The 19,851-nt window shown below is 46.9% G+C and overlaps 1 protein-coding gene across 7 annotated transcripts in view; it reads left to right on the top strand.

Annotated features, from left to right (window-relative positions):
- Window positions 1-19,851, top strand: part of JADE1 (jade family PHD finger 1) — a 55,878-nt gene extending 36,027 nt beyond the window's left edge. For all 7 annotated transcript variants that reach the window (XM_060105916.1, XM_060105932.1, XM_060105925.1 and 4 more), the window contains exons 7-11: window positions 1,951-2,118; window positions 3,359-3,475; window positions 7,159-7,680; window positions 13,121-13,238; window positions 16,705-19,851. In XM_060105916.1, coding sequence (XP_059961899.1) covers window positions 1,951-2,118; window positions 3,359-3,475; window positions 7,159-7,680; window positions 13,121-13,238; window positions 16,705-17,615 — 1,836 coding nt within the window. In that variant the 3' untranslated portion in view covers window positions 17,616-19,851. The remainder of the gene's footprint in view (window positions 1-1,950; window positions 2,119-3,358; window positions 3,476-7,158; window positions 7,681-13,120; window positions 13,239-16,704) is intronic.

Here is a 19,851-nt window from a genome sequence, read left to right on the forward strand (position 1 = left end):
AAATAGGCTCTCCAGAGGTACTTGCTTTGAATTCACCTGTTGATGCTGAGATTTAAAACAAACTTAAGGGCTTGTGTGGGACAGTGGCTTGGGTGACCTCTTGGGAAGAAGAATCAAGTTTACTTTGTGAAGTTCCTGACTGTTGTTTTCTTTGTAATGTGTCTGCTTCCTGGGTTTCCCTTCTGCCTGAGGACTTTACCAGCGGTGACCTTGTCCCATCTCATCCTGATGGGGAGACCACAAGTCTCTTGCTTATGAAGTCATGTTATAGCCCATCTTGTAGCTCTGGATTTTCAAATTATCTAGGCGCTTTCCTTGGGATAATTTAGAATTCTTATAGAGATTTTGTTGTTTCAAGATCATGAGCATTGTGACTGCCTTTGTTGCTTTTATGTTGTTGGTGCCATTTACTTGGATGATGTTTCAGTTTTTTTCCTGCCATTTTTACCCCCCCCCCCACCAACCCCCGCCATGAGACAAATCTTGTTTGAAAAAAAGGGTTCCGCTTGAAAACTGCTCAAACCCTGTGCTTATAAATGAGTTAACTGAAGTCAGGGTGGGCTGTTCAGCATCCCACTGAGGGTTAGTGGCAGAGTTGGAACTGGAACTCAGGGAGCTCTGGACGACACGCCACACACACCCCGCGTCCCGTGCCTGGTCTGCTGTTCTTTCAGCCATACCACATTGCCTATTAGCATTTCCTGTGGTTCCTTTTTCTTTTGAGATGTTCTTCATGACTTGTCTTTCAGGCATCCTTTATTTAATCTTCTATTTTACTTAGACTTGCTTTTCCAGTAAAAAAAAAAAAAAAAAAAAAATTACCTCTTCAAATGAGACTTTGTCTAGAGTGCCTGATACAGACCTTTCTGATATTTGAAACCTTAATAGTGTCAGTTAGCTCTATTAAAAAAAAATTTTTTTTTTCCTTCAGTAAGTCTGTGTTGACAGTGGCTCATTCATGGCACCGACACAGCGCTCCTAAGCTCCAATCTTAGTGTCACTTAACTTCCCTGAACTATCATCCTGTGGTTTCCTTTTTGCGTCCTGGATATTCAGATTGCATAGCGGCTGTGTTTTTCCTGTCTGGAGAATTGGAACTATGTTACTCTGTCTCTCCACTTCCTGACTTGTAGTTCATTTAAGGATAAAATTCTGAACAGTTTGGTGTTTTTAAAAGGCTCTGAATGTGCTCCTGGTACCATCATGGTTTTGTTTCTTCACTTCTTTAACGTTTGCCTTTTCTTTCTTTGAACGGTCTTAATGACTTTAAGTTGCCTTGATTCCTGCAGTTTTTGCTGTCTTGTGTAATTTACCATCTTATGCAAAGCAGGCTTTGTTTTAAATATCCGCCAAAGAGACCAAATTCTCTTTGTCTAGAATGTCTCATTTTTCTGCGCTTGCTGTGCTCACTTGTGTGTGGGAGGCGGGTGGGGTGTCGGCGCCTGGTCAGTAGAGCTTGCTTAGCCCGGGGGGCGAGGCTGGTCCTTAGTTCCTTCTCGTTTTCACTGGTGTCTCGTGTAATAGCTTTGGGAGGCTCTCAGCTGCTTTGTGTTTTTTCCCTCACTTTATAGCCCACCTACATCAGTAAATCAGAGAGGGATGCCTTCCGCCATCTAGCCCTGGAGAGAGTTTTGAGGATTTACTGCCCAGTATTTAGAAACTTGGTATATAGATGGGTATCTGTAGCAACACAGCAGATGTTTTACAAACCTTTCTGTCCTCAAGTAGTTTTCAGGACCACCCTCTGGTAGGTAAGTACGTTGTACCTTGTACCCACCTCCTGACTGCTGCTGTGAGGCTGCCCGGCACTGTTCCTGAAAGGAGTGCCTCTATTTTGGGGTGCTTCTGTTAAAGTCTTTCTAGGCGTTTTAAAATTTGTAGACACACAGGGTAAAAATAACTTTTTTTCTCTTTCTCTCTTTTCCTTGGGGATGTGCTGTGGCTTTACAGGCCTGTTACGGAATTCTCAAGGTCCCAGAGGGCAGTTGGCTGTGCCGGACGTGTGCCCTGGGGGTTCAGCCCAAGTGTTTGTTGTGTCCCAAGAAAGGCGGAGCGATGAAGCCTACCCGCAGTGGGACCAAGTGGGTCCACGTCAGCTGTGCGCTGTGGATCCCTGAGGTGGGTGCCCTTGTCGGTGGTTCACCTTGGGAGCCCGTGGCTGTTCATCCTCACAGGGAGCCATTCATCACTGGGCCACATTGTAGCTGATGAGTAAAAAGACACCTTTGAGTTGCTACCCTTTTTTCCACCTTAAATTGAATCTCGAGCATGCTGTCATGTGGTCAGTGGTGTGTAAATTTGTGGAAATGTCGCCTGCAGGCAGCAGTGAGCTGGACTCTGGGTGGAGGTGTTCAGACTTCCCTTCTGATGCCACTGCAGCTGACCCTCCGCTGCTGTCACGCTCCCAGAAGCGGACCCGCGGCGTGTGTTCGCGCTGCGGCCTGGGTGTGTGGCTCTGTCCTTTCCCCGGGATGGGCCGTAAACTCCTGGGCCCGGTGAGCCATGCATACAGCACCGTCACGGTTAAAGAACCACTGCTCTAGGTCACGTTTTTGTGATTTTTTTATTAAAATTCTTACTTAGTCTCAACCTTTTTAATTTCAGGTCTGGTCTAATGTATTTCACGTCCCAGACCTTGACGAATTTAACTTGCTCGGCTCGCTCTGAGACTGTCATTTGTGATTCAGATTTCAGCATTTTTTGGCATATGATTTTGGTGCATTTTCCTCCCGAGGAAAAGTATCTGGGAGTGATTTGGATTGAGGCTTCACGACTTGGGTCTTGGTAGCTTGGGATCTCACGGTTTGGTATTAACAGGGATGCAGTTCAGTGATCCAGGCTGGATATGGAGAGGGAGGGGACCTTGTTTATCTTGGTAGTTTTCCGCTTTGTATGTAGTGATAGTTTCTGACTGAAGAGAATGGTTTTCTTTACTGAGAGAGAGATTAAAGGTGGTCAATATTTACTTCTACTCCATTGTTCACAACTGATTGCAGTATGTTTAAGACGGGTTTCCAGTCTTGACCACTTCTTAGTGGACCGGAGATATAGTAGATTACCTTGTCTTTGCTGTCACTCGGGTGAGCAGTGAGCACTGGGTGTCTGAGTGTTTTTACAAACAGGACGTTTGTGTCAGATGACCCCCCGAGGAGGGCGTGGAGTTAGCCCAGAGCTGGCCCCTGTGCTGTCTTGATGCTTTAAAGTGGGGTTTTACCTGCGCTTGGAGGGTGGGTGCCCCTTGGCACCCTCTGGTATGAGGGCCGTGGGGAAGGAATGGATCTCTAAGTTGCTACTGTCTGTGTTCAGCCCCTGTCTGACGACCTCTGCCACCCTGTCTTGTTATTTCTTGGGCCTCCAGGTGAGCATTGGCAGCCCCGAGAAGATGGAGCCCATCACGAAGGTGTCTCACATCCCCAGCAGTCGGTGGGCGCTGGTGTGCAGCCTCTGCAATGAGAAGTTTGGGGCCTCCATACAGGTAACCAGCCTAGTCGGGATGGCGTCATTACCCTTCCTTGTGTTCCGGGGAGCGGGATGGGGGAGGGCTCTGAACTCACCGTCACAGGGTTCGGAGATGGGACTAGAATCCAGAAAGCAGGACGAGGTTCTCACAGCCCTTCTGAGGTTGCTGAGGGACGTCTCCAGCCCAGTATGCACACCTTTATTGGTGGATAGTGTCCAGTGTGACTGGAACCCCAGCCGTAACCATCACAGGGCAACTCAGAAGTCCTCCTGAGCTGCAGGGCAGCTCCAGTTTGTATCTGGTTTCTCCCTCCCTCCCTGCCTCAAGCCTGGCATTGCAGCTCTTTCCACAGGCCGACAGCTCTGGGGAGGAACTGGAGTCTCGGCACTGGAGGCTCAGTCACCCTCTCGCCTGCCGAGCGGCAGCCCCGCCTCTGCGGCTGCCCCCGACGCCGCTGGTTTCAGAGGTGTGCGCGTGGGGTGTCTTGATGCGGTGCGCACTGTTGGAAATCAGCTTGGCACGCCAACCCTTTTGCATTTGGTAAAACGGGGACTCCTTGGAGCACCGACCGGGTGGGTAGAGGGACACCCATGAGGTGCTGCACCAGGGGTTCTGCCCAGTCTGAATATCTGATTTTTTTATGGTACTGTGTGGGGGAGGGTGGGGCTGGGGGAGGGGAGCTTGTACGTAAGAAGTCGGCCTGAGTTTTCTGTGTCCACGTACAGGCAGGTGTAGACAGCCATGAGGCAGATAACAGAATCACGGAGAGACTATTGATGGCGCGCTGTTTCTTGGTGTTGTCTAAAGCGCTGCCTGAGAAGTTCCTCTCCGGGCCTCACGTTTTTGGCGTCTAGACAGTCGTGACCTCGGAGGCCTGAGGTGCTGTCCCACCGCGGTCTCCAGGTGCAGTCTGTGGCTGCCGTTGGCCCTTTGCCTCTGTGGGGCCACCAGCTCAGGGACGCCGCTCCTCCTCGGTCCCCACGTCACAGTCCATGGGCAGAGGTGCCGGTTTGGGGCGGCTGCCCTCTTGATGCAGGACACGCAACGGCTCGGCACGCACACACGCACACACACTCTCTCTCTCTCTCTCTGTCTCTCTCTCTGTCTCTCTGTCTCTGTCTCTCTCTCTCTCTGTCTCTCCACAAGCTCGGTCAAACTGCCAGTCGGGGGTTTGAAAGAAATGACCTCATTTGGCAAACTCACTTTGTATTTTGGCTGATAAATATTCCTCTCTGTAAGGTATCCACTCACTGGTGTTTCTTCTTAAAAGTTTTCATTTTACACGCCAAGCTGTTGTGCTTTTCTTCGTTATCACTTCCACTGGTGTTCAAGAATCCAGAATGTAACAAAATATTCAGAGGGTGAGGCATGAGACAGCTGGTGGGATTTGGCTGTGGACCTTGAAAATAGTGCAGATTTTTGTATGTGAACGGAATCTGCTCAAAATTAAAACATGACAAAAGCCTCTGGCCTGAGCGGTGTGTTAGGAGGGAGTGAAGGAGAAATGTTTTAAAAGCCACAAAATAAAAGAAGACACAGAGCTGGGTGTGCGTGTGTGTGTGCAGACAGCCCGTGCGAACACTTGTAGGGAACAGGCTGGGGCAAACCAAGGAAAATGGAAATCGTTTTCTTCCAAGTTACCCGATGTTCTTCTGAGGATAGAAATTACGCCCTTTACTGAGTAGGTCCTTCACTCATGTTTCCAGGAGGCGGTCAATTGGGATCTCTGTGTCTCTTTTGAAAAGAGACGATAAAATGACTTTTTTGTTGCCGTTGACCTCTTTTTCCCAGAACATGAATTTGAAGGAGGAGAGGCCAAGGAAGTTTTTGATGATTTTTCATATCTTCACAGAATGGACTGATTTTATTAAAGAATTCCTGTCTGAAATGTCTGCAGCTGGAAAGGCTCTGGCTTACGTTTCTGTAACATCTGTTTGCTGAGTCAACCTGAATAGGAAAACCCAGAGGAAGGCCATTTGGCGTCTTTACAAAGCCCCGTAGAAATGTTCTGCCGTGGCGAGTTCCTCTTTTCAGGCCGCGGCGCTGAGTTAAAGTGTCGTTTAAGCCAAACACTGGTAGTGTCTCCGTCACCTGTTTCCACTTTACTTCCCACTTGGCTGCCTGCTAGGAGGGAGGAGCACTTTGTCTTGTACTGATAGTGACCAGGGGTGTGTGTGTGTACTGATAGTGACCAGGTGTGTTTGTGTGTGTGTGTGTGTGTGTGTGTGTGTACTGATAGTGACCAGGTGTGTTTGTGTGTGTGTGTACTGATAGTGACCAGGGGTGTGTGTGTGTGTGTTCTGCCACTAAAGCTGATTTCACACATTTCTTGGAATTGAGATTATTATAGATAAAATTACAGATTTATGTTAGTTCATGCGCTTTTAAGTGTTTTCAGTGGGGGAATTGATTTTCTGTGAAGGGAGCTAGATTTTCTGTACTTCTGGGTAAAAGCAACTTTTTAATAATGGAAGAAATCATGACTGGCAGTGAGTCACCTCTTAAAGACTGAAATGATTAGGGGAAGAAGCCCCAACCCACGCTGCTGCGATCTGTGGGGGTGCTGTGCAGGCCTCTACTGAATGAGTTTAATTAATTAAGCTTTTCAGCTGGCCTGGGGCCACTCAGTTCTGCTCCTGTCTGCAGCCCTGGCGTGCCCGGATCCCTTGGCCTCACACAATACAGTGTTGCTTTTTAAGGGACTGGCTTCAGTCACCACAAGGAACCTCCTTCCAGGAATTCGCCTAGCAAGATCAGATGGGGAGAAATCACTTTCCTCCTGCTAGGTCTCTGGCTTGCCCTCTGGATCCAGGCACTACGGGCTTCCCCTGGTGGGGCGGTGGGGGGGGGCGGTGTTTGGTGGGGCCGGGGCAGAGCTGGGTGAGGCCTGGCCTCTACGTTGACCTCCCTTTGGCCCACAAGCAGCAGGTCCCTCACGGTTGCGCTGCCAGGCGAAGCGCACACAGATCTCAGAGCTTGTCCCCCACTGGCCTGGAAGCCTTTGCGTCTGGCAAAGCTTCCTCGGGTGCGGAGACCGGTCCTGTCCTTCCTGTCCTGGGTTGTCCTGGCCTCCTCTTCCTTTCTAGTCTTTGGGAGTTTCTAATTCACCCTCCTCAGTCCTGAGCAGCCCTCACTGCTGGAGGATGAGTGTGCCGTTTATTTTCCCACTGGTGTTGGGACTCGTCCTGGCTGTGGCTTAGAAAGGAGGATCCACGTTCCTTTAAAAACTCTGGCTAGTGGTCATTCTTCCTGAGGAGATTCTCACCACTCAGGCTTTTTATATAAACGTTAAAAAAGCCCAGACCTATAAGAAGAGACAAATGAATGCCTCAGAATATACTCTGCATACTGAGCACACGTTCTCTTGAGTATAATCGGAGTGCCGGGGCCCCCTTTGTCTACACGTGCCATCTGTATGACTGTGTCTGCTTTAAGAGGCGATTTTGGATGCAGTTGCTTTTCTAAGAGAGTTATGGTTCGGTTTATGAAAAAGAGTTCCCTTAAATCCCAAGCTGTAGCTTATTTAAGACACGACTGGATCTGCCAGGGTTAATCCACGTGAAGCTTCTCTGTCCTGGCACGAGCTCCAAGTGCAGCTCTTCCTGTGCGTGTGTAGGGAGGGGGTGCCTGGCACCCAGGGCTTCAGTCACTGTCACTCCCTAATCTCTCTCCTCTTGCTGTCTGCGTGTTCTTGCCAGTGCTCTGTGAAGAACTGCCGCACAGCCTTCCACGTGACCTGTGCTTTCGACCGGGGCCTGGAGATGAAGACCATCTTGGCTGAGAACGACGAAGTCAAGTTCAAGTCCTACTGCCCGAAGCACAGCTCACATCGCAAGCCCGAGGAGAGCCTCAGTGAGGGGGCCGCTCAGGAGAATGGGGCCCCTGAGTGCTCCCCCCGGGATCCGCTGGAGCCCTTTGGCAGCCTTGAGCAGAATCAAGAGGAGGCCCACCGGGTGAGTGTCCGGAAGCAAAAGCTGCAGCAGCTGGAGGATGAGTTCTACACCTTCGTCAACCTGCTGGATGTTGCCAGGGCCCTGCGGCTGCCTGAGGAGGTCGTGGATTTCCTGTACCAGTACTGGAAGTTGAAGAGGAAGGTCAACTTCAACAAGCCCCTGATCACCCCAAAGAAGGACGAAGAGGACAATCTCGCGAAGCGGGAGCAGGATGTCTTGTTTAGGAGGCTGCAGCTGTTCACGCACCTGCGGCAGGACCTGGAGAGGGTAATGATTGACACTGACACCTTGTAGTGACTTAGAGAAGAAGATTGCAAAGAGGCGACCGCTTGCCCAGAGCAAGGAGTGGTAGCCAGTGCATTTACTCTCAGACCCTTGTACATACTTCAGCATGAGGTTGTGTTGGTTAAATCTATTTATGGGCTGGTAAACTCGCTGTACACACACACAAGATGGCCACAGAGTGGGGAGCTTCTCTGATTTAATTTTAAACACTTTCTCGTTAGTTCTTACTGTTCTTCTGGAAGATCAAATGGGGTGTGTCTTCCCCTCCCCCTCCCCCCTTCATTCTAGAGCTAGAGGGAACTGAGCCCCCCAGGAAGATGCCCAAGGGGTGGGCTCAGAATTGTTTACAAACTGAGTTAGAAAACCAGAGTGGATTTAATTAACGGTGAGGGGGTGGGGCGGGCAGAGGTAGGGCAGCCTCTTGTTGAACTTGGGGAAACACTTTCTCGGTGCTGGTCATGGGCTCATTAAGGAGAGGGAAGCACTGCCTCTCTGACGCAGCTCTGCCTCTTGTCTAACTGACGGGGGCCTTCCCGGTCCAGTCGCTGAGCAGAGCAGGCTGTGGGTGCTGATGTGTGTGCATGAACTGCCATACACATGCATATCTGTTCCCCAGGGTACTCCGGCAGTGAGGTGCTAAGTCATCACTCAGGCTGTGTATATGTTGTGTGTGCATGTGTGTCTGTATCCGTGTGTGTCTGTGTGCTGCGTCTAGAGTGGGCGTGGGGCGGGACTCCTGGTGTACAGGGGCCTCCGATCTGACCCGGGGAGCCCCCGGTCCCGCGCAGCGCGCTTCAAACGCCCTCACCACTGGATTGGCCCGCGTGGTGGCTCCTGGCTTCCTGGAGCCTCGGCTGGTGGCACCTTCCTGCAGCTGTTGGCTGGCTGGCGCCTCGCCCACTCTCCAGTACCTCTGGAGTCCCAGTCTGGACCTCCCTTCCGGCTACAGGCTACAGGCTACAGGCATAACTCTAGGAGCGGGCTGGCTTTTCCCCAAGGGCCGCCTCCTCCCTGCAGGTAGTCTCTGGTCGGCGACGTGTCTTAGAGCGCTTTCTCGCGTCAGCGCCCCTGACTGCCCCGACTGCCGACAGTGATTAAATTCATTAGTGCTCAGATGGAACTGAGGCTTCGGGCCCAAAGCAGCCCGTGCTGAAAGGCACCTAAGTGGCCTGAAACGGTTAATGCGTCTCCCCCAAGCGCCTGAATTATTAACGGGGGCGGTGGTTCACCTGCCTGGGAGAGAATCTGACTCAGAGGTGATTTGCAGCGAGAGTGTAGGCAAAGGATAGGGACGGGGGAGAAGCATGGAACCGAAAGACCGAGCTCTCCCAGAGACCTGCACTGCCCTGGTAGAGAAGGCGTAGCAGTGAGAGTGTTTGTAAGTGTTCCGTAGAAGAGACCCTTTTAGTACCTGACGGTGCGGGCTGCTTGTGACGCCCCTTCCAGGCACCAGGTTAAGATTCCGGATTCAGGCGGATTCAGGCGGATTCAGGCGGAGGCCAGGCGGGAAGAGGGTGTGTGAGGCTCTTGTGCTCCCGTGCCCCCCCTGGTGGTGAGTGTAAAGAAGACCTCACCTCTCAACCACATGTATGTGTGGCCTTTTGGTTATAGAGATGAGAAAGGGATTCAGAAGGGAGAAACTCGAATCCTGGTGAGAAGCCTTATCCCACCCTGACAACTGCTGTACTTGGGGTGCATGAGCTTTGGAATCAGATAGTCCTCAGGAGGGAGGACGACGAGTCTAATGTTTGGACTGTGTTTGTCTCGCAATCACCACAAAATAAAAGTGTAGAAAATGCTTGTGGTGTACTAACTCTTTTCTGTACTTAAGTTACTCAGATTAACACGCACTTATGATTAAATTCTAAACTTTTTTTTTTTTTGGAGTCATCACTGTTGCGTTTTAAGTAGAATGATGCCAATGATGTATGAGAAACAGGGAATAAATCAGGATTTTTGTGTGTGTGGTATTACTTATATTTACTTTATTAAAAAGTCTAAGAGATTTGAGGGCATTTAGCGTCAGTTTAAAACGGGCTTATTAAAATGAAAAATGTGCTTTCCAGAATGTTCCATGAGGCCTGCAATGGTGGAGGCTTTAAAAATTGGAAATCTTGGCCGCCATGCCCCAGAGTGCACAGTTATTTGTAACTATAAACAAGAAGTGTATTAAGCCAAAGACTCATCAGGGCAGGGGTGACAATAAGAATAAATCATAAGTCTGTTTTTCAAGTAACTTAAAGTCCAGCCCAGTTCACACAACAGCATTTCATAGCAGGTTAATATGGGGGACTGTGATCAAGGCATGTGGTCACTTCAGAACTGACAAGTGAGTAGCCTTCATTAGAGAGGCAGACACCTCTTTGAATGATAACGGTAGTTGCTCTTTCCCGCAGATATACACCGTGGGGCATTTTGCACATCTGGCTTCCAGTTCTGGATCAGAAAGTTAGATGACAGGAATGGACTCAGGAGGGTTTGGGAACCTGAAGACACGATTGCCGATATATGGCGGTGCCATGCCAAGTTCCCAGGGCTGCCACTTCACTCTGGTGGGATTCCTTTCCCCCAAACATTGTCTTCTAAAGGACGCAATAAACATGAGTTCAGCAAATGAGTACTTGCTCAGATAAAAAAAACATGCTACCTCTGCACTCCTGCCTGGGGCATCGAAAGGGGCCAGGTCGCGGGGGACCATTTTACTCAACATTTGGTGGAATGGTCACCTCTTGACAGTCTGACAGAGGCTACAGTTGTCCCTGAACAAGAGGCATGCTAAGCTTTAGTGTTGCTAAGCAAGCAATGTTTGGGATTCAGGAAAACTTGAGATCATTATTGAGTTCCTGAGGGCAGTGGTTCTCGGCATGTGGTCCTCAACCAGCAGCAACATGACCTGCAGATTTTTGGATCCCACCTCTGACTCCAGAAACGGTGGGGTTGGAGGCCAGCATTCTGTGTTTTAGGGCCTCTCCTTGTTTGTTTGGGAACCACTGCTTTTGGGGAAAGCCTGACTCTTGGGTTTAACATGGTATGAGGGTGCAGCAAGAGCTGGTGGTTTTGCATACTACCTCGCTGGCAATTGGGAGAAGATGAAGCGGGGGGCGGGGGCGGGGAGGCTAGGTCTAGCAGTCTAGCAGTGTACAGGAAGGGCCAAGCAGGGTGTGTGTTGAGGACAGAGCCTCAGGTCAGCTCTACATACAGGGGCTGCTTATGGAAGTTGCCCTTTAGGGTGTTCTGTGCATTAGAGAGGTAAGGTTTAGGGCACTCACTATACTAATGTGGTCAGCCGGCCTGGTTTATTCAGGGACTGATTTGCTCCAATTGAAAACCCTGACCTTTGCTTCTTGGGGTCACAGTTAGATGTCTCTTATCAGAAATCATGGGGAATGGATCTCTCCTGGGGGAAGTGGTTGAAGACACCAAAATTAAATTTGAGTAATATACAACGTTCAGGTTCTCTGGCTCTGCTCTTTCCATTGACAATTTTAAGTAACAAAGATGTATCTCTTTTGTACATCTGACTTGAATAGGAGAGTAACCTTGTCCATTCCTAGGATGTCAGAGAGTTTGTTTCCATTTCCTATTTCCACAAGTTGGATTCCCTGTCTTAATGTAAAAACCGTTCTGTATGTTTTCCAGTTGTTTTGAGCCTGTGATAAGGATCTAGGTTTGGCCCCTTCCTCTTTTTGACCTTCTACTCTTAATCTCCCCTGGGTGGAACAATATTTATCAAAGAGAGTCGCCTATTAGCTACCTCCATCCCCAAACTGGTCAGAATTCTTATAAAGGACACCTACTTCCTGGCCTGAGGGTGTGTGGCTGTCAGAGAAAGAATGTGCTTTAACCAGGGTGAATGACACTGAAATAAGATTTACTTTGAGACAGGAAGAGTGATTTTATTCTCAGTTCTTTAAGATAATTTTTATTTTTATCAAGAAGTGTTAGGAAGATCCTAAACAAATAGTGAAGCGGTTCGGATCAAGAGAAGCCTGACTTGGTGGTCCTGCTTTAGGCCAGGAAATTACACCACTTACAGCGTGAACAATGCAAATGTGAAAGCCAGCTGACCCGTTCCTCAATGCCTCGTGTCCTCTTGAAAAGGAGGCTGCCTTGAACACAACTGGGGAAGAACAGCTGGAATTGTTAGGGTTCTTTAGGGGTGGTGTATCTGTACATAAGCCAAAATGCAGGGCCGCGTGTGTCGCTTGTTGCCACTCTCGCTGCCAAAATGTTAGTGACCTTCGGGGAAGGTGGCAGGAGAAGGGATTGCCCAGGCGTTGGAGAGTGCAGTCCCGCCTTTGGTGTAGGAGCTGATGGGGATACGCAGTCACTGTTTTCAGTCTTGCCACTGAGCTTACTGGGGTGGCCTTGTCCACATCTTCCTGAAGAAAGGTTTAATTGTGTTATCTGGTGTGTCGCATTTGATGTTTGTGTTTTCAGGCCCATGCAATCTAATCAGGTTTTACCAGTAGGTTTTAGGACTGGGAGATTTAAGGGGGTTTATTGATTAAGTCATTAAAATTGTGATTCTGTATTGACTGATCACAGGTGGCTTTGAAAATGGGGAACAAATTTAAGTGTTGATTAGTTACTACTGGTTAATGAGCATCTGTATGCAGTTCCCCAGTGGTTGCACATCAGATGCAAAGTGGAGCTCCTAGTGCTGGGGTCTTCTCAGTTACTGACCAATGAATCGGGAAGAGGGCAGTATCAATTTTTCAGGTGGTGATACAGAAAGCTGGCCTTGAGAGGCTGACCTAGCAAGTCAATGGCAAAGCAAGAAGGATGTTCCCTAGGTGTTCACGCGCTGTAGGAACACATTAGCGACCTGTAAGTTCCAGGGTAATTCAGAGAGTTCAGTGTCAACAAAAGAAGTTTACTTGGATTTCTGGTGAGCCCTGTGTGGGGACACTGTGAGGGGCTTCTCCCTCTGATGGCCCTTGACCCTAATGCTTATCTAGTTCCATCTTCAGAAGATGCTTGATGAAGTGCAGCAGAGGTGGCTTCTGAACTGCTCTGAAGCCTCTGACGATAGAATTCCTGGGAAGAGGATACTGAGGGGTGATAAGCAGAGTCCTTTGGCAAGAGCTGGCATGTTTGGACTTGGACACCGATGGGCGTCTGTCTGTCTCTTCGCCAGGAGGAGCCTATGGCCAGGTGTGGTGCAGGAGCAGGACCTCCTCTGACAGCCTCTATTGCGCTGCTACCCACCTTGAGGGGTATACACAGAATACTTGTCAGCACCCCAAAGGGAGGCTTAGCGATTAGCTAAAATGTTTAAAGTACATTTGGATATCAAAAGTCACTCAAGGACCTAGTAGGACAAATTTTTCTCAGGTAAAGAGAAAACAAACAAAAAAAACACACCAAAGTCCTGTTATAATGTATTGCTTACTTAGAATCTTTATTCTCTACGTTCTAGGTTCGGAACCTCACTTACATGGTGACCCGCAGGGAAAAGATTAAACGATCTGTGTGCAAAGTCCAGGAACAGATATTCAATCTTTACACTAAGCTTTTGGAGCAAGAAAGAGTTTCAGGTATGCATTAAGCCCCGGTAGGTCAAACAATAGGACAGGGGTTTGTAAGCCCTCTGTTAAGGGAAAAAAATGCTAGTTTCTTTAATTTTCTTTCACACTGTAGAAGAATCAAAGAAGCAAAGGCTTTTGTTATTGAAGAAAATCTTTAGGCATTCGAGGCACCATGGTCTAGAGGAGAGGGCTATGAACTGGGCCTCATGTATGGGTCAAATCCTATATTGTCTACTTAAAGGCTCAACACAAGTCTTAAGTTTTCCAAGTCTCCCCCGTTTCCTCACATGTAACGTGAGGATGAGATCTCCAGCTATCTCCTGGGAACTACTGTGAGACTCGAAAGAGTAACTTACATATTGCAAAGCACTTGATAAATGTAAAGTATCATGGGGATACCTAAAAAGATTTATAATTATCTAGCCTTTGGATCTACCTGTAACATATGGTAAATATATCTTAAGACTGTGTACTTAAGGCACATATCCGTGTTTAGATAACATTCACAGTGGATTATTTTGGTGTAGTTGGAATTTTGAATACTTTTGAGATTCAGCACAACATATTTATTTAGTGCTGTCTATGTTGCATTGCTCTGGCAAAGAGAAAAAGAAAACTAAGACATGGACTCCCCCCCCCCACCCCCACTCTGGAGAACACTTCAGTGACTTTGAGATCAAGTGCATAGGAGGGCAAGTTGTTTAACCTCTCCGGGACTCTGTTGGTCTGTAAGAGGTTTGGTCCAGAATCCTGCCCTCTGAAGTGCTTTTCAGCACTAACGTTCTGTGATCAGAAGCCCCAGAAAGCAGGCGTTATAAGGATTTCAGAGGAGGAGGAGTCTGTTGAGTGCGGATCAGGCAGAACCATGACCCACAAGCAGGCAGGTCTTAGGGGACCTCGTGTCTGCTGCCCTTTGAAGTTACAGCAGCAGTGTCTGCACTGCTTGCCTTTTGTACAGAGTCCACCGGCTTGCTCTTTCCTTCTGCTTTTGTGGCTTTTCGTCTCTGTAGATTAGGAAACACAGATACAACAAAGAAGTTGTTATAACCTATTATGTTGAAATCCACATTCTGGGTTTACCTAAAACTAACTGGATATGTGTGACTAGAGGCAAACTGGTCAGCCGAACAAAAAGAAAAAAAGCTTGGGGAGTTTTAAATGATATTCTTGAAGTGTGTTACATTGTTTTGATAGCATTAACGTATTAATAATATTATCCTAGGTAATTTCCTTACCAAGAGTAAATATTTCCCAGATATATCAAGTGTATATCGTCAGCTAGACTTTAGAGTTTAGTTGTCAAACTTTTAAAATAAATTTTCCTGAGTTGGGGTATCACAAGTACAAGCAGTTTGACTCGGATTCTTTAAGGTGAACTTCTGTTTCTCCATTATTCCTACTTGAATGCAAATAAAATAGGGGACCTGTTTTCTGCCTTGCCCGTGTGTAAACAGCAGCCCCCTGCCCCAAGGCTAGCTGGTGCATATCACCCAGCCTCCAGCTGCAGAGGCCGAGCTGCTGTTGCCCAGGATCATTAGTGCAGGTTGTGTCTGTGGAGCTTTGCCAGTGGAGGGCTTTCTGTGACTCTTGTCCTTACATAATGAGTGATTACCTAAGAAAATAAGCTGTAAAGAACGTTTTCATCTGATTTCACTTGAGTCGTTTTTCATGGTTATTGCAGGCAGTTTTTTTCTTCCCCCTTGTATTTCATGGCTGAGGTTTTTTGGTAAGTGGTTGAGCTTCTTAACAAGGTTAGGAAGTGTTTTGTGTAACAGCTGTAATGCAGATCTATGTTCAGAAGTCCTACTGCTGTTCCAGAGCAGGAAAAGGGGTCCTCCCCGCCCTCTGAGGAATGACCCACACTAGGTATGATGGGTTGGAAGCAACGGTAGTCTTCCTGTGCACTGCCCCCGGGAATGAAGTGGAAACCCCTTAGGATGCCTTTTCTCTTCTTCCAGTTTCAGACTTTCAGTTGTGTCACTCGTGCCTCACACTGATCTACCTTGTAAGAGAGATGATTCCGAGTGAGGCAGAGATGGCCCTGACTTACACGTGTCACGAGGGTCCATGCTTTAACCTGTCCCGTGGTTCCGATAATGGGCAGGGCCCTTCTGCTGGATGAGTGTCCTCAGTGGAGACAATACTTAGGAGAGTCAGAGGCTCTTCAGAGACATGGATCCCAAGTCAAGAGAGAAATCAGAGCTCGGAAAATTGTCAGCCCCTCTTACCTTTCTATTTTCCCACAGTAGGTGACTGAATAAAAGAAATAATACGTGTGGTGTGACGGTTGACCCTGAGTTTGATTATTGAGAAAGCAGGCATTTCTAAACCAGCAGATTGTAAAACACCCTCCCCTACGGTCATGGTAATTTTATGTTTAGAGTTGCTAGCTCTGTTCTGTTCACGTGCAGTGTCCGTTTCCGCTCAGCAGTTAAGCTCTCACACGGGCTCCTGCCTGTTACTCTGGGGTGGGACCTTGTTTTCCTGGTGGTTCATACCTCAGAAAACATGAAAACTGCTCTTTGTAGAAGCTCTGGAGGCTCTTGCAGGAACGTGGTCCTTCTGATGAACTCTAGTATGTTATGAATTCACCCTGTATTTTTCAAACTGAGGGTTACAATTTATTACCGGGTTGTGAGATGAATTTAGCAGGTCATCACTAGCATTAAAACAAGTGAAACAGAACAGAAACTGTCAGAGTGCCTATCAGGCGATGACGGCTAATACGATTGCAGGAAAAGTGAGCTTTTACTGGGTTACATTGTGAAACTTAGTTCTTACTGTGACTCGCCTCAGAAATGTTTGAAAAACACCAATTTAACTTATCCTTGTGTTGGATGGCAATTCAGTTTAATTCCACAAATGGGTTTTACATATGAGAGTAAACAGATGTACTCTGTGTCAAGAATGATTTCAAACACCTTCCTTTATTTTACAATTGACGTGTATTTATCCTCATCATAGCCATGTAGCCCTGTGAGGGTGTAAATGATTTGGAGAAAGAACCTTAAAAGCCCCAGTCCCCGCCCCGTGGTTGTGGTACTCCCCACCCCAGCACCCCCGCCCCCCCGCCCCGTCTGTAGGCGTGGCAGGTGGCAGCTCTTGGCAGGCGCTGCTCTGAGACCGGGTGGAAGCACTGCTTGCTTCACCGCAGACGGATTCCGCAGTGAATCCCATTTGAAAATCGGATCAGTTATTTTGTTTGACGGAAAATGTATTCCTTGAAAAGACATTGTTTCATGAAAAAGTACATGAACTTACGCTGTTTTAGAAAATAGAGCATATTGAGTATTCAGATTCTCACGGCAGGTAATACCTTTACTATAAAAACCGAACTTTTACAAAGTGGGTGGCTGTATGTTTTATCGTTGGGTGGGAAGTCTGCATTAGTAGGCCCTGCTAAGGGTCTGGAATTTTATTGTTCTGGATTTGCCTCTGCTGTAATTTTCCTTTATGTGTGGTTTTGTGTTCGTAGGTGCGCCGCCTTCTTCTTCCTCCTCCTCCTCACTGGAAAACATGCTTCTGTTTAACAGCCCTTCTGTGGGCCCCGATGCCCCCAAGATAGAGGACTTGAAGTGGCATTCTGCATTCTTCAGGAAGCAAATGGGTACTTCCTTGGTTCACTCGATGAAAAAGCCCCATAAGCGAGATCCATTGCAGAACAGTGCTGGGAGTGAAGGCAAAACCCTGCTAAAGCAGCCAGACCTGTGCAGTAGAAGGGAGGGGATGGTGGTCCCAGAGAGCTTTTTGAGTTTTGAAAAGACCTTTGCAGAAGCACGTCTCATATCAGCACAACAGAAAAATGGTGTGGTGATGCCAGACCACGGGAACAGAAGAGACCATCGTTTTCATTGTGATCTTGGTAAGGGAGACTTGAAGGACAGACCTTTCAAACAGAGTCACAAGCCTCTCAGGTCCACAGACGTGTCCCAGAGGCATGTGGACAACACAAGAGCTGCCACCTCCCCTGGAGTGGGGCAGTCAGCACCTGGCACGAGGAAAGAGACGGTGCCCAAGTGCAACGGCTCCCTAATCAAAGTAAACTATAACCAGACTGCAGTCAAAGTGCCTACAACACCTGCTAGCCCAGTGAAAAACTGGGGAGGATTCCGCATTCCAAAGAAGGGGGAACGGCAGCAGCAGGGAGAGGCCCACGAGGGGGCCTGCCACCAGCACTCAGACTACCCCTATTTGGGCTTAGGCCGAGTTCCAGCCAAGGAAAGGGCAAAAAGCAAATTGAAATCTGACAATGAGAATGACGGGTACGTCCCTGATGTAGAAATGAGTGACTCAGAGAGTGAGGCATCAGAAAAGAAATGTATACATGCCAGCAGCACTATCAACAGGAGGACAGACATTATCAGGAGAAGCATTTTGGCCTCTTGATGAAGCAGAGATGGCTTGGGAGCACCACGGGCTTGTCATCGGGTAGGCGAGAGTTCGGACACGGGGGATGAGCAGAAACCCGTCACTCCTGAGCTGCACAAACACATTTACTTGCAATTCAGATTGAATTTTTTTTTGAGTCATTTAGAAATCATTGTTGTGAGAAGTGTGTTATTTGCAACTTGTTGAGGAAACACAAGAGTTAGACTGTAACCGTAAGACACTGCTAAGACTAGAGGCTGAATTAAACACTAAAATAACAATGGATGAAATGTTTCTAAAGAGGGAAGGCTTTTTTAAATAAGCCTCATGAGTTTTTATTGCCCTCTGTATTCTTCCCAAAGCACAAACTCTTGGTTACCTGAATATACAGAATCAGATATGGTTCTTGAGAAATGCTCACGTACCATTTAATAGCCCATAAAACTTATTTTCTAGGACTGTGGTGGATCTTGAAGTCATATTTATACTTTGGCCCACAAGGCTGTTTTTGTTGCATTATAGTATACGAGCAGTAGCTCTGAAGCTTCAGTAACTCTAGGGAATTCATGTGTAAATATAGCAGATGAGGGAAGAGAAAATTTAAAAGTCATTACTGGAAGATCTGAAGGGACAGGGTAGAGCTGCTGGAGTTTGGAGATTTAGGGTAAATGTAAGCAAGGTCCTGCTGCCGGAAGCCCTTGCATGTGTTGTGGATATAGGGCTGGTGGAGAGCGAAGCCATTACAAAGTTCCATCTATGAGAAAGGGCAGTTGAGGTCCCGTCTTTACCAGTCCTCTTGACCTTTCTCTTCCCTAACCACTGCTTTTTGGGCCAGCTTGGGATTTCGCTGGCCATTGGCAAAAACTGGCCATCTGGCTTCCAACAATACAATGGCTATTCAAGTTCAAGTGATGAACTTCCAGACTCTGGTGACTCATATTTCCCAGAGCCGACCACTAGTGCATATGTTGGGGTATCCGGCCTTCCAACATGAACAGATTCCTTAAAAAAAATAAATAAATAAAAGGAAAAAAAAAAAGCAAAATAGGTTATATTTAAAAAAAAATAGAAAGGCAATAAGTTGCGATAACCTCTTACCATTGATTGACCAAGGTTACACAGGAAAGAGATCTAAGTGTAATAGGTTTTCTGGAGTCAGAGTTCTAAGCTCTAGTTCGTAACTTGGACTTTCTAATTGCAAACGGCAATAACTAGTAAGTTATCAGCAATAATAAATTTAGCATTAAATTTGAGTACAATGTTCTGTTTTTGCACTCGCTGCAGTGCATTATGTATTAAGACAGTGGATAGTGTTAAGGTCCTGTTAATTTTTTTTGGAATTCAATGTAGTTGTGAATCAAACTTACTTAAGGAAAGTTTAAGTAGCAATGAGATTTAGAATTATGGGCACTTGGAACAAGCCCAACTTCCCCTAAATTATCCTTTAGTTTGTTAATATCAGTATTCAGATTCCTGATTCATTTATACATTTGTTTCCATGTGGCAGGGACATTCTGATACTTAATGAGTAATGCTTTGAGTTCTGTAGTTACCTTTCAAGTCTTCCGGACGATTGTCAACAAGGAAAAAGGCTTATTGAATTCCATCTTGCTATGCAAGTTTTATCAGATGATCAAATAGTAGATCTGATACATCCCCATTGTATGTATGACATTTTCAAACCAAGTCTTAACTTTTCGAATACATTTTAGTAGCTAATTCAGGGGAGGGGAAAGAATGACCCAGGTTTTTAGATTGACTATTTTTGAGCTATGGGGCTCATTTTTTCAAAGACTGTTGTCCAGATAAACTGTTGCTACAGACACTAGAAGTTTCTTATGAATCCAAGTTGTACATTAACTCGGCATAATTTAAAAATCTTTTTTTTTTTTGCATATGAGCAAAAAACCTTTTGCTGGATACAGAAGAAGGTGGACTCGATTTACAGTTATCTTTTGACTACGGCAACAGCTCTGGGTGAGAGTAGAATATATAGAGGGATAATTTGTCAAGCCATAGAAAGAAAATCTAAATTAATTCTAGTAAGTGTATGACCTCTCACCATTATAAGAGGTACCAGATTCATTTGCACTATTAGGAATGCTAGTTTTGTGCAAAAATAATGCCTTACCTGTTTTTTCCCCACATTTAGGTTGAAAAGCTTTCAAACGTTCCAAGTTATGCTGAACCAAAAACAAAACAAAACAAAAAATAAAAAAAAACCCACACAAGAACAAAACACCCAAAAACAAAA

The sequence above is a fragment of the Mesoplodon densirostris genome, chromosome 1 (assembly GCF_025265405.1).
Source record: "Mesoplodon densirostris isolate mMesDen1 chromosome 1, mMesDen1 primary haplotype, whole genome shotgun sequence".
Classification (NCBI taxonomy): domain Eukaryota; kingdom Metazoa; phylum Chordata; class Mammalia; order Artiodactyla; family Ziphiidae; genus Mesoplodon; species Mesoplodon densirostris.